The sequence below is a fragment of the Centropristis striata genome, chromosome 9 (genome assembly GCF_030273125.1).
Source record: "Centropristis striata isolate RG_2023a ecotype Rhode Island chromosome 9, C.striata_1.0, whole genome shotgun sequence".
NCBI classification, from domain to species: Eukaryota; Metazoa; Chordata; class Actinopteri; order Perciformes; family Serranidae; genus Centropristis; species Centropristis striata.
Window position 1 is genome coordinate 5,326,772 of NC_081525.1, and position 14,010 is coordinate 5,340,781.

Consider the following 14,010-nt stretch of genomic DNA (forward strand, 5'->3'; position numbering starts at 1 on the left):
TTCTTGATTCACAAATTAATTACCGTAATGGGTCCAGATTAAAAATGTCATGGATTCCCCACACTTGTATACAATAAATATTTAATAAACTTAAAAAATAAATATACATTTGTTTAAAAAATGTATAAATTAACAGAATATAATCAAATAGTTTTTAACAATGTATAAAGAACAAAATCTGAATGAAAATTGATGAGGAAAAAATGGTTAAATGTTACGGTAATGATAGAATTGTTTGCATTAAAATATGTGTATATTTTAATAAAATACCCTTGAGCATATTTAAGTGCTTGCCAAAGAAAAAAAAAAAAAAAAAACTTTTGTTTTTTTATTTAAAAATGTGTTATGGTAATGAATTTTGCTCAGTGTCTCTAAAAATGTCAGAAAATACCTTCACATTTTCAAATGGATTATAAAGTCATATTAAACAGTGACTTTGGATTGTATATGTTATAAAGGGTCAAAGAATTTTTGCTATGAGCTGCACCATGTTCATGAGAATCACCCATTTAAATGTTGCACAGCATCCCAACTAATTTGGATTTGTGTTTGCATAATGACAGCCACTTATGGAAATTGTCTTTGTTACTATTTCCTGTCGGACTTGTAGGAGCAGATGAAGCAGCAACAATGGCAACAGCAGCAACATCAGAGTGGAGGGTCTGTGTCCCCATCAGGTGGTGGCGGCGTGCCAGCTCCCCAACAACAACAACAACAACAACAACAACAGCAGCAGCAGCAGCAGCACCGCTCCATGTATCAACCCATGGGCCCCCACCACCAGCACCTGGCCTCCATGGGGTTTGACCCCCGCTGGCTCATGATGCAGTCCTACATGGACCCCCGCATGATGTCAGGACGTCCTCCCATGGACATGCCAACTAACATTCACCCTGGTAGGGATTTATGTGCTTATATTTTTAAGAGCAAACTGAAGACTTATCTTTTTAACTTGGCTTTTACCTGAACCATTTTTAGAGATTTTTCTGCTCATGCATCTTAGTGTTATTACATCTTCTTTTATTTATTCACTTATTTATTTGCTACTATTTATTAGTCTATTTCTCTCTCTCTCTCTCTCTCTCTCTCTCTCTCTCTCTCTCTCTCTCTCTCTCTCTCTCTCTCTCTCTCTCTCTCTATCTATATATATATATATATATATATATATATATATATATATATATATATATATATATATATATATATATATATATATATATATATATATAAATAAAAAATCTCTTTCCATTGTCATTATTGACTTTTACTTTTTTATTTTATTTTTTTATTATATATATTTTACTTTTATCTTACTTTATTTAATTTATTTCTAACCTGCCTCCAGTGTTTCCTCACTGCTCCATGTTGAGATGGCGCTTTCTCAGTTTGTGCTTTGTTTTTAATAAGATGGGTGGGGTGAAGGGTTGGGGATGGGCGGAGGGTGTTTGTTTCTATGTTTCGTTATCTTTTTATTATTATTATTTTCTCCTTTTTTTTTTTTTATGTAAAGCACTTTGTGTTGCATCTCTCTTGTATGAAAAGTGCTATACAAATAAAGTCTGATTGATTTATGTGGAATAGAAAAGGAAAATATGTGTTTCCTTGTGATTTATGTATCGACAAGCTGACAAGCAGGCAATCTGTTTAAAGTCGCTCTGTTTTGTCCTCTCCAGGGAGGATGCCTCCTAAGCAGATTGTGCGCAGAGAGCCTGGTGACAACTCCAGCTCTAGCTCCGACTCCTTTGACCATTTAACACGACCGATTCGTGACCATGGCCTGCCGTCAGACTCACGGATGGTATGGGGATCAGACCCTTACCCACAGTCGGAGCCGTTACCGTCTGTAACTCCTCCAAAAGGACGGGATGATAGCAAGGAGCCAAGGTAAAAAAATAATAATAATGACAACATAAGACAAAGCCGTTATTTTTTTCATATGACACAATAAATGTTTTGTTTCTCTAAAGGATGGACTCTGGTTTGGATCTGGATAGGGGTCTCCCAGCTATGTATCCCCAGGAGCACAGTGCATTGGACTCTCATAAAAGTAACTTCTTCCAGGACCCTACAGAGTCTCTTTCAGCATTTACCCAGGGTCCAGAGGATGTATCAGGGCCTTTAGACAGGGTCCCGGTAGGCTCAGCCTTTGATCCCGAGGAGCCAGGCCTTCCCAGTGGAGAAGAGGTAGAAGCTCTTGGTCAAGCTATGCTCCAGAGGAGTGTGTCTCAGGGCTCGAGTCACTCCCTCAAGCTGGATGAGCCCAGGTTTGATGGGCTGTCCCTGGGAACAAAATCACTTGAGCTACAGGATGCAGGAGAACGGGCTGATGATAAGCCCCAGAATGAACTCTACCCCCAATCTGCGGTGACTAGCAACAGGACTACACCTCCTGCTGATGGATTACACAAACAAGAGAAGCTGCCTCTGCCAGCCCCTAGCAAGCAGAAAGCTGAGCTGCGCTGGGGTGGAAGATCAGGAGCCGGGCGCAGAGAAGGACCAGGGGGAGAGAGGCCTGTCCGCAGGTCTGGGCCAATCAAGAAGCCTGTCCTAAGGGACATGAAAGAAGAGAGAGAGCAAAGAGAAGAGAGAGAAAAGCGTCACGAAAGAGGGGACAGAGGAGACCGGTCCAAAAAGGATCAGTCGTCCAAAGCTCCTTCTGCAGCTGCTGCTGTGTCTGAGGGCTCCAGACCTCAGGGCGAGGGGAAGAGAGAAGCTGCTGAGGCTGATGAAACACCGACGGGACATCCCAGAGTCAGAGACTCCCAGCCTTCATCTGGGCCTCCCACCTCCTCTTCTCAAGAGGAGAAAGCAGACAAACTGCCGAGCAATGACAAACATCCAGAACCCAAACTTCCCTCCAGGAAAGAGTCCAATCTTCCTCCACGTGCCTACCGACGAGAGGACAGGGAGAGGGAGAGGGACAGAGACAGGGACAGGGACAGGGAACGAGAGAGAGAGAGGGAGAAGGAAATGGACAAGGACCGAGAGTGGCCTGTTGACTCAAATTTCAAAGGACGTGGCAGAGGGGAGTATTACTCAAGAGGACGGAGCTACCGAGGGACTTACAGTGGCAGAAGCAGGGGGAGTCGTGGTCGGAGCCGGGCAGAGTTCAACTACAGAGAGCCTCGATCACGCTCCGACTTACCTTCTGCTGGAGGCGCTGCTGCCTTTCGCAACAGGGAAGAGAGCGAAACGCGCAGCGAGAGCTCAGACTTTGAGGTTATACCAAAACGTAGACGGCGACGTGGTTCAGACACAGATTCTGAAAGTGAAGGCGGGAGAGAGTCTGCCAGTGATACTGGGCCTTCTGACCGCGAACCTAGCACCAAACCTAGCCGTCCATTGAGACGAGAGCTCCCGGGGGAGGCCCGGTCTGGGCCTCACAAGCCAGGTTTTGGGCCTCCTCACATGGGTGATAGGGTCGGACCCAGAGGGGATGATGAAGGCAGACCCAAGCCAGGATTCCTTCCTAAAGGAGAGCCTTCTCGGCGAGGAAGAGGAGGGTTATACAGTAGACGAGGTGGTGCAAGGGAACGTGGCGGCCCTCGCGCAGGCCCTCTTCGGCGGCCAGGAGTTAGAGAGTCCTCTTCACAGTGGCCCTCTAAACCCATGGAGACATTCAGGCCTGAAGACACTGAGTCCGGACCAAGATATGACAATCCTGACAGACGACCCCTTAAGTCTGATGGCAAAAGATTTGGGGACGGGGCTCCTCAGAGCAGTAGAGAGAGGCCTCGTCGGTCCAGGCCGGCACGGCCTCCGAGGCAAGATAAACCTCCACGCTTTAGGCGATTGAAGGAGCGGGAGGCTGCAGTGTTAGCTAGTGGAGAAACGGCCCCAAGTCCACCTGTCCCTCTACTCCCAGTGCCTGCTGCTGCTGTCCCTAGCTCTGCCCCTGCCCCAATCTCCCTCTCCCCAACCCTGTCTAGAGCTCCAGGAACCCCTGTAACTGTGCCTGCAGAAGTGGCAGCCACTATGCCCGCACCTGACCTGTCCTCTTCTCTAGAAACACCTCTGCCTGAGACCAGCAGCCCCACCATCACTGCAGTCGGTACCAAGTCGCCTGATTTGTCCAACCAGAACTCTTCAGATCAAGCCAATGAGGAGTGGGAAACCGCCTCGGAGAGCAGCGACTTCAACGAAAGGAGAGAGCGGGAAGAAAGGAAAGGAGCCCTGGAGGCTGCTAATGAAGCAGCCACTGCCTCTGCCCCAGCACCGGCACCCCCACAGGGCACTCTGACCCCCAATAAAAGCCCTCCTGACGGAGGGGTGACTCCTAAGCGTGAAGCGGCTCCTGCAGCCAAGAGGAGTTTCTCAAGTCAGAGGCCTACAGAGAGACAGAACCGTAGAGGCAACAGTGGAGCCAAACCAGGCCGGAGCTACACTGGGGGCAAGGGGGAGAGGAGGGGAGGGGCCAAAGCCGGCCGCAAAGGGTGAGTTTGAACAATCAAGCTTTTGTCTGTTGTTACGCATTTACTTTGTCTGCCTACATTTGCACTTAGCACAATGAAGTTGACTCAATCAACAGTGTACGGTAGAATAATACTGTAGGTTCATTCACACACAATAAACCTTTTGTGTAGTGTTCTTACTAATTAATTGTTGCACTGCATTTCACTAAAGCACAATCTACATATTTCTGTGAACTGTTGGTATTGTCCATACAAATTGGCTTTGGCTGTTTAAGGATTCTCCACTTTGGTAGATTATACTACTCAAGTTTACTATAATTGGTCATCAAAGTGGTTGGTTAAAAATGGCTGAATATAGCATCAGTGTGGTATTTTTATACTCTAGCTGGACCTCGGAAGAGAACAGAGTGAAAACATTTCCTCCCTTCATCAGTGTATTAACACTCTTCCCTTCTTCAGAGGACTGATTTAAAAATGACAAGAGAGGCATAGTTATTTTGCACAAATCTTATGTCATTACAGAATTAATTTACATGTTAAAATTTATTACTGACTTTGGCTTCCATTGTTCTATAACCAACATATAAATGTGTCACATAGTTTTCCTATTTTGCCTCAGTTTTTTGTCTCCAACATGCATCTTTTTTTTTTTTTTTTCAACAATATATTTATTAGAGTTTTTACATAGATATACAAAGTACATAGACAAACATATTCAAACGCTATACAAACATTGGGTACATTCAATAAGAGCACTTGAGTCCATGAGAGTTCTTACAGATGATATAAAGCAATCTTCAGGATGCAGCATATGATTGTGGTCCTGTACAGGGAAAAATTATGCTGTCCCTGTTTCACACAGTACATCAGATAAATCTTTGTTCTTAATATACTGGATGTAGCACCCCCATATTTTCTGAAATATTTCTTGTTTATCTTTTAGAGTATATGTAATTTTTTCTAATGGTAAACATAAAGACATTTCTTTGAACCAATGCGTAATACTTGGTTTGCCAATATTTTTCCACGTTTGAGCTATCACTCTCTTTGCTTGTAGTATTCCCATATTTATGAAAATTTTTTCAGAGCCATTTATGTTATGTCCTACAGGATATAAGCCCAGTAGGAAAAATTTGGGTTCCCTCACTAGTCTAATTGATAAAATCTCTTGTATTATTACTCTAACCTCTTCCCAACCAACATGCATTTTTGATGCCAACAGCCCTGCAGCCCAGCAGAACTCAGAGGGGGCAGCACAAACCGCTGGAGGAGCATCCCAGAGGCCAACAAAAGACCAGTCTGGCCGTCGCAAAGATGAGTCCAAACAGGCCGCCAAGAAACCCAAAGAGAATGCTCTTTCTCAGTTTGATCTTAACAATTATGCCAGTAAGTAAACACGCTCATGCCCTTGAAACTTCACTCTTACTGATGAGCCAGGAATATATAGCTGTCTCTAGCAGCTCTTTACCTGAAAATTGAAAGTTAAATGTCTTCTGTCATCCCTGTAGGTGTTGTGATCATTGATGACCACCCAGAGGTCACCACCACAGAGGACCCGCAGTCAAGCACCAATGATGATGGCTTCACAGAGGTGGTTTCGCGTAAGCAGCAAAAACGCCTGCAGGACGAAGAGAAACGGAAAAAGGAAGAGCAGACTACTCAGGTAAGGGATAGCTTGTGCCACATAGTTTTTTTTAAAGTAGTTTAGAAAGGCATGGATAATGAGCTATACTTCTTTGATCTAGTATTACCTCCTCAAACTCATACTATGCTCAATCGATTCTGGCTGCCAAGTATTGATATTAAGCGTTTTGGTGGCGTCAGTATTTTCACAGTTTTTGTTCCTTTTTGGAGGTCGTAGCGGGCTCACTTTTAGGAATACTGGAGACACTGGTATCATATGAAACTACAAGATTTACGGAATCTAGAGGCAGGATATAATGTCAGAAAGTTTGATCAAATGCTGCAGTTGTTGTCGTCCATACATGTTTGATATCAGTTCAGTTTGACTGAATACTTTGTTGGTCAGTCTGTGGGTTTGACTCCCATTGTGGAGAAATAAAAAGACTGAAGTGAGATGAATGGACTGAGAATTTTTCCTGATTGGACAAAACAAATTTTGATTGAATTCAATTTTGTGGACAGAGAATTCAGTTAAAACAGTTAATTCTCAATATATTGTATCGCAATACTCACCATATTGCGAAATGCTTAAAATCACAATAAAATCGTATCGTAACTCAAGTATCGGGATTAAATCGTATTGTGGAGCCTTTGCTGATTCCCAACTCTAATGCTTCCACAGAATTGGAATAAAAAAGGCTCTGGTGAGAAGAGAGGTGCTGGAGGAAAGCTGCCACCAAGATTTGCTAAAAAGCAGTCATCACAACAACAACAACAACAGCAACAACAGCAGCAACAACAACAACAGCAGCAGCAACAACCGGCTTCACAGCCTCAGCCTCCTGTAGCCCCCACACCTCAGGCCCAACAGCAGCCCCCCATTTCTGCTCCTCAGCATCCTCACCTCGCCCCCTCACAGCCTGCTGCACCCCCGCAGACTCTGGAGGGAGCAGTGGCTCCACTGGCCTCCATCCCGCCCGCCACTGTGGACTTTACCTCAAAGAGCCTCCCCCCTGCAGCTCCACAGACACACAGCACGCTGGGTACAGAACTGTGGGAGAACAAGGTAGCAGGCTCTACTGTCCTTCCTGATGTCAAGAAACGTGAGTAGAAGTCAACTCTTGTTTTAAAAAAAATTGTCTTCACAATTTATCAGTAAGCACTAGGGTTGTCAAAAGTATCAAAACTCAAAAAAGTATCAATACTAAAACGTTGTATCCGGATACAATACTCATTTTCAAAAGTATCGAATATCTGAATCTTGTTATTTAAGTTGCAGTTTCTTTTTACACAACTGTTTTCATTATAAATATTTAACCTGTGGTTCTGTTAATTTATTTATAATTTTTTTTAATTTAAACAAAATACAACATAAATCACCAATGGACAAACACAGTAAAAAAAGAAAAAGAACAACAACAAAATCACAACCAACCTAAATAAATAAAAAAACAACAATAATAAATAAGAACTTTAACACATTAAATAACATTAAAACTAAAACTAGACACAAAAAAAACATCAAACATAATTACCACATAAAACATACAGTATATCAGTTCCTGTTAAATTTTGAGGTCTTTGTTTTTATCCTTGTGGTATCGAAAATGGTATTGAGTATCAAATATTTTCTTGAGTATCGGTATCGAGTTGAAAATTTTAGTATTGTGACAACCCTAGTAAGCAATTAAAAGTCTAAAATATGTCATTTGTATATTCCAGTTGGTCCAATCAGCCCTCCCCAGCCACCTTCTGTGAGTGCCTGGAACAAACCTCTTACCTCCTTTACTGGCACTGTCTCCTCTGAGGTATGTTGATTAAGTCTGTCTAATCGTTTGTTCAGTGTGCAATCCTTTTTGCTTAATGATAAACCATGAAAAACATTGTGTTTCAGGGCGTGAAGCCTGGATCAGAGGGCAGTGTGGAATTGGCGAGAGACACTATTCAGTTTGGAGCACCGTCATCTGCAGGCAGCACTGACAGTGATGGAATTCCAGCTTTGCTAGAAACTGTGTCTGAAAACAAACTGCCTGCCCCCAAAGAACAGAGACAAAAACAACCTCGAGCTGGCCCAATCAAAACACCGAAGGTAACTCAGCTTCCCTTTAAAAAGTTGCTCCGATGTCCTGAGATGACAAAAATGGCTGTCATTAGTATTATTTTCCACCTTCACTGAGTTAAATCTCTCAGACATCTCTCCTGTTCATAACTACCAGATGTTAATTTTCAGAATTTTAAAACTTGAATGCCACTTTGTTTACATTGTGCCACTGTTTTTTCAAAAGTGCATACACTGAATGTTTAATCTCTCCTTCTCCCCAGCTTCCTGACTTGGAACCAGTGGAAACCAAGGAGTACAAGCCAGGTCCCATCGGTAAAGAGCGTTCTTTAAAGAACCGCAAGGCCAAAGACATACGTGGAGGAGAAGGCGAGGGGATGGAGGGAGTCGTGCCTGGAGGAGGCGTCAGTAGAGCCACAGACTCAAGTCCTCCCACCAGTGATACCACAGTACCAGAGCTGGGCGGAGACATTGAGGGCATGATCACAGTCCCCTCAGCAGAGTACAACAGTAACTCTAAGGTACATCAGTGTCACATGACCACACAGCTAGGCTTGTTTTTTTTTAATTACACTTCTATGATGGTTGGATTAAGCTAGGCTGCTAAAAAACTGAGCCCGGACCCTTGTACAGAGAACCAGAGCCGGCCCAAGCCTCCATGGGGCCCTAAGCAGAATTCGATTTTGGGCCCTCTATTTCTGCCAATAACAACAATAACAATTTAATACCATAAATAATACCAATGCAATAATACTACAAATAATACCAATAAATGAATGATGTCCAGGGTGTCGCATATGGTTTTTAGTCTCAAAATGTAGCACATTCAACTATAAAAGCAACCTGGGATTATAAAAACAAAAATAATATATATTACATACATTTATGGCCCATTTCAGAATTGCGGGTACATTTGAAGTTTAGAAAAATTAAGAATTTTATTTCATTTTTTTCCATAAAACCTTTTTAATTCCCATAGAGAATACTTTAAATTTAACACTTCCAGCATTTGCCAAGCTTAAACATGTAAGATTTAAAATATTTAATCTGAAAATCATCGTAATGACAGTAAAATCAGTCAACTCTGTTGCAGACAAATTGGGGTAAATATGTATAGTACTCAAATGTAATACAGTTTAAAACCATGTCTTTCCTAAGAGAACTTTTGTCTTTACATCAGCTAATTCAACTTTAAATTTTCTAAGATAAAGATTCTTTTTTCAGGAGTAAAATCATTGACACATTTAATTGGAAAGTTGCCAAGACAGTTTGGATTTTCTCTAAATATTGCTCCAAAAATTAATGAAACGCTTTGAAATTTCATGTATAGTGAGAATGTTAATTATGACACAGCTTCTGGTTAGTTTGTCAACAATAAAACATATTTAATTCACATTTTTTTAAATAAAACTGTGAGAAACAGAGTTGACGCCTATGTAAATGGAGTTGACATGAATAACAGAGTTGACAAACTATGTGTAAAAGGCCAAAAACAATAACTCTGTTATCATTGAAATTTTGAAACATGTAACAGAGTTGACAATAACAGAGTTGACATTTTACACCATTTTGTGCTTTAGCTCCACATGCTAGCTTAAAACCAGATACCACATGTCATGAATAAAACCATAATTTTATGAATTTTCATCATATAATTGTTTTAAAAAAAATGACTGACAGATTCACTAGAATATCCTAGTAACAGATTTGACATTTAATTAATCTACTGTTGGTGTATTCTCAACATTTTGTACAAGTTAATGAGAGAGAAAGTTAACATCCCATAGTTCCCTCCAAATCTTCTCTGCAAGAGGAAGTGACATCACTGGGTGCAGGTCTCATGTTTTTATTTGAATGCTGTAGGGTTTTTTATGTGGTTTTATAACGGCGATAACAGAGTTGACCGGATCATAGGGACAGATAAAAAATATATATTTTTAATGTTGAAATCCCATGTATTACAGAAAATAAATACTCTGTGCAACTGTAAGTATAAGTATTTATAGAATTAGCACAAAAAAACTGCTAATTTTAATGAATTATTTTATGTTAATTCAATATGAACATGTGAATCACAAGCTGAAGACAGCCAATAATTGGTGGGTAGGAATCATTTAATGAATATTTTACATATAAATTGTGCCTAAAATACACACCAATCATTATTATTGGGGAACATTCAATATAATTAGCAATATTATTTAAAACAGATCCAGTAAATACTTTTTTAGGGGGAAATAATCAAAGGTTTTCCTGGGAGACGCGAAATGTACCCGCAATTCTGAAATGACCCTTATATACATATAGGCCTACATCAGCAGCAGCACTCTGTTGACACATCTTTGATCATACAGAAATTGCTCATACATGCAAAAAATAAAAAAATATGGTTTTTAGTCTCAAAATGTAGCACATTCAACTATAAAAGCAACCTGGGATTTTAAAAACAAAAATAATATATTACATACATTTATATACATTATATTATATTATATACATATAGGTCTACATCAGCAGCAGCACTCTGTTGACATATCTTTGATCATACAGAAATCACTCATACATGCAAAAAATAAAAATATATTATTGGTTTTATGATTGGTAATTGCTCTTGGGGGCCCCTAGTGGCCACGGGGCCCTAAGCAGTCGCTTAGTTCGCTTATGCTTTGGGCCGGCTCTGCAGAGAACCAAAAGAAACTAGTATTGCTGCAGTATAACATTTTAGTGCATGTACTAAATGTTTGTCTTTTCCTCTCAGGAGTCTGTCACTGACTACACCACCCCCTCCTCCTCAATGGCTGACAGCGTTCCTACAGTGGTGAACAAAATTGAAGAGAGTTTGGTGGCAAATGTGAGTGCGCATGTTTTTAATTTATTGATGATACATATGACACATCTGTGCCATACAGTCGTTCTAGTTGGTGAAAAAGCTCTAATCCCAAACACTGCTCTGCTGTGTTTCAGGTGGCGCTACCCCACTCATTGCCCCTCCCTCGACGAGAGACCCTGCAGCAGACCTCCAGCCTCAGCACTGTGTCTCCTGCTACTGTTGACCTGACACTAAAGGTGATAATAAATGATGCCTGGTGTGGGCTGTGCTTCCATGAAGAGTTTCAGTGGAACATTACCTAAACACTTTCTTCGTTCTCAGATGGAATCGGCTCGTAAGGCTTGGGAAAACTCCCCGAGTCTGGAGAAGAATTCTCCAGTCACTTCCTCTTCTTCCCCCATCACCTCCTGTGCATCCTCATACTCCACCTTCTCTTCAGCCTCGATGCCACAGATCCCTGTGGCCTCTGTTACCCCCAGCACCTCACTGTCAGGTAATATAACTCCCCACTGTAAATCTCCAACAGCATTGTGTTTCAACCCCGTGTTTACCTTCCTTCACACTGCTGACATTCTACAGTACAGACTGTTTGTTTTGGGATATCATGCATAGATGGATGGATGGATGGATGGATGGATGGATCGATTGATTGATTCATCCCCGAAGGGAAATTCGGTTGTCACAGCAGTCCGGTATTCAAGTACAATAAAATACAATAGAATAAAATACTGAGGTAGCATAAATAAAAACAATAGAAAAAAACACAGAATAGAACAAGGACACTTAAGAAGTTTAAAAAAAAGATCAGTTGGTAGGATGGTTGACAAGATGATGGTAATTATACTGGTGATATGATGGCAACAATGCTATAGTGACTAGACGGTATATAATAATAATAATAATAATAATAATAGTACAGTATATAATAATAGTAATAATAATTAGTAAGGCCGGTATAATAATAATAGTAGTATATTACAGTATATAGTAATAATAGTAATGGCAGCAACAGTATATATAATAATAATTATAATAGTAGTAGTAATAAGTGCATCAGTTGTATCCAGGCATCCATGAAGATCTCTGGTATTCACCATGCGTTTGTCTCCATCCTGCAGGTTCTGCCACCTATACAACGTCATCCCTCAGCACAAAGACCACCACAGCCTCTGACCCCCCTAACATCTGTAAGGTGAAGCCCCAGCAGCTGCAGGGTGGAAGTCTGTCCTCCTCCAGCAGTAGCAGCAGTAGCAGCAGCTTCTCTCAGTTGGGCTGTGTGCCGACCCTCCTGCCCCAGCAACAGCAGACGCCACAGGTGTACGTCTCTCAGTCTGCAGCAGGTGAGTTAGTCGTGCAATTCATGTTGCCTGCATTGAAGTTGTTGGGGTCACATTTGAACCAGAACCTCCTTGTTCTTTTATAGCCCTGATATGTTGACTGTTGACTAAGTTACAAATCACTAATATTCAAACCTATGTATGTTGAGGTTCTGCAGCTCAGATTCCAGCCTTCTACATGGACACTAGCCACCTTTTCAGTACCCCCCACCCTCGCTTGGCACCACCCTCGCTGGCTCAGCAGCAAGGCTTCCAACCCGGCCTCTCACAGGTTGGTTTTTCTTTTGGTCAGTTACACACTACAGGGATGTTTTTGTAACGTTGGAGGTAAAACTATGCGTTGGAGCCATTTTGTACATTGTGGAGAAGCTGATAAATTCAGATTTGTAGTTCATAGTTCTTTATTGAGGTTGTAGGAATGCCTATTGGTTAGTAGTAAGTGCACTCTTCTTATTGGCTGTGTGTAATGTCATAATTGCATACTTTGTTTTAACCCATTGAGGCCTGAAAAACCGCTGGGCGATTTTAAAATAAGCCTCTAATTTTCTGGAAATTCTGGAAAAATTCTGGAAAAAAAGTGTCAACTCTTCTACTAAATAATAGATTTTTCAGCCTCTGTAGCAGATAGAAATGATATTCAAGAAGTATTTGAGAGCTTATACAAAAACGACGTATCTGCTTTCCAGGCTTCAATGGGTTAATTAAGATTATGGAGACGAGGAGAGCACACTAGTTTTTGACCGTGCTCATAATTATTATTATTTTTTGGATTGCTGCAGTTTATTGTTTGTCATGCTCAAACGAAAGGTTTTCAATAAACCATAAGAAAGAAAATGTGGAATTTTTTCAGCTTAAGACACGCGCCAACTACATCCTCACGCTCCATAAGAAGTGTGCGTTTTAAAAGTAAAACTAGACGGAGCCACACTAACACTGTGTCTGTGATTTTGTTTTTCCCACCATTTATAGCCGACAGCAGTGCAGCAGATTCCCATCCCTATCTATGCTCCACTGCAAGGCCAGCCGCAACACCAACATCAACACCAACACCAACATCAGCATCAGCACCAACACCAACATCAACACACACACCAGGCTCAGCTAGGACTCAGCACTGGACCTCCAGTCTCGCAGCCACAAGACCTGTTCAGCTCCTCCCTGCAGCCTTACAGGTACACACAGCATCACAGGTATTCACTTAACACACCTGAAGCATCACTATTTTGAGGTACCGTTGTTTTGTCATCTGATCTGATCCTACGTCCCGATGTGTCCTCAGGTCTCAGCAGGCGTTCATGCAGAGCAGCCTGTCGCAGCCCTCCATGATGCTGTCAGGACCTTCTCTGCACAGCTATCCCGGCGTGCAGGCGCCTGAGCTGGGCAAGCCTCAGTCTAATCTGGCCTATCAGCAGGCCTCCTCCACCCAGCACATCCCCATTCTGTTTGAGCCGCAGCTCAACCAGCCCTCTGGTATGGGAGGCTCCCAGCTCATTGATACACACCTGCTGCAGGTAACCAGTTTTTCTCCAAAATATTGCACTTATTGGCTAGAGCACATGTGTCAAACTGATCCAGGAAAGGGCCAAGTGGGTGCAAGTTTTCATTCCAACCAAGCAGGAGCACACATGACTCCACCCATCTCATCACCTGGGCTGTCTTCACTCGTTTGATTTGTCGTATCAGGTGTGCTCTTGCTAGGTTGGAACAAAAACCTGCAGCCACTTGGCCCTTTCCTGGATCAGTTTGACA

General features: G+C 41.9%; 1 protein-coding gene across 8 annotated transcripts in view; it reads left to right on the forward strand.

Annotated features, from left to right (window-relative positions):
• Window positions 1–14,010, forward strand: part of prrc2c (proline-rich coiled-coil 2C) — a 36,251-nt gene that overhangs the window by 14,471 nt on the left and 7,770 nt on the right. For 3 of the 8 annotated variants that reach the window (XM_059340505.1, XM_059340510.1, XM_059340506.1), the window contains exons 13-28: window positions 611–896; window positions 1,674–1,884; window positions 1,968–4,433; window positions 5,635–5,798; window positions 5,921–6,075; window positions 6,718–7,138; window positions 7,758–7,843; window positions 7,930–8,124; window positions 8,358–8,615; window positions 10,853–10,945; window positions 11,059–11,160; window positions 11,246–11,417; window positions 12,043–12,264; window positions 12,411–12,532; window positions 13,231–13,451; window positions 13,541–13,772. In XM_059340505.1, coding sequence (XP_059196488.1) covers window positions 611–896; window positions 1,674–1,884; window positions 1,968–4,433; window positions 5,635–5,798; window positions 5,921–6,075; window positions 6,718–7,138; window positions 7,758–7,843; window positions 7,930–8,124; window positions 8,358–8,615; window positions 10,853–10,945; window positions 11,059–11,160; window positions 11,246–11,417; window positions 12,043–12,264; window positions 12,411–12,532; window positions 13,231–13,451; window positions 13,541–13,772 — 5,406 coding nt within the window. The remainder of the gene's footprint in view (window positions 1–610; window positions 897–1,673; window positions 1,885–1,967; window positions 4,434–5,634; window positions 5,799–5,920; window positions 6,076–6,717; window positions 7,139–7,757; window positions 7,844–7,929; window positions 8,125–8,357; window positions 8,616–10,852; window positions 10,946–11,058; window positions 11,161–11,245; window positions 11,418–12,042; window positions 12,265–12,410; window positions 12,533–13,230; window positions 13,452–13,540; window positions 13,773–14,010) is intronic. The other 5 variants (XM_059340509.1, XM_059340511.1, XM_059340512.1 and 2 more) reach the window with 3 other exon arrangements.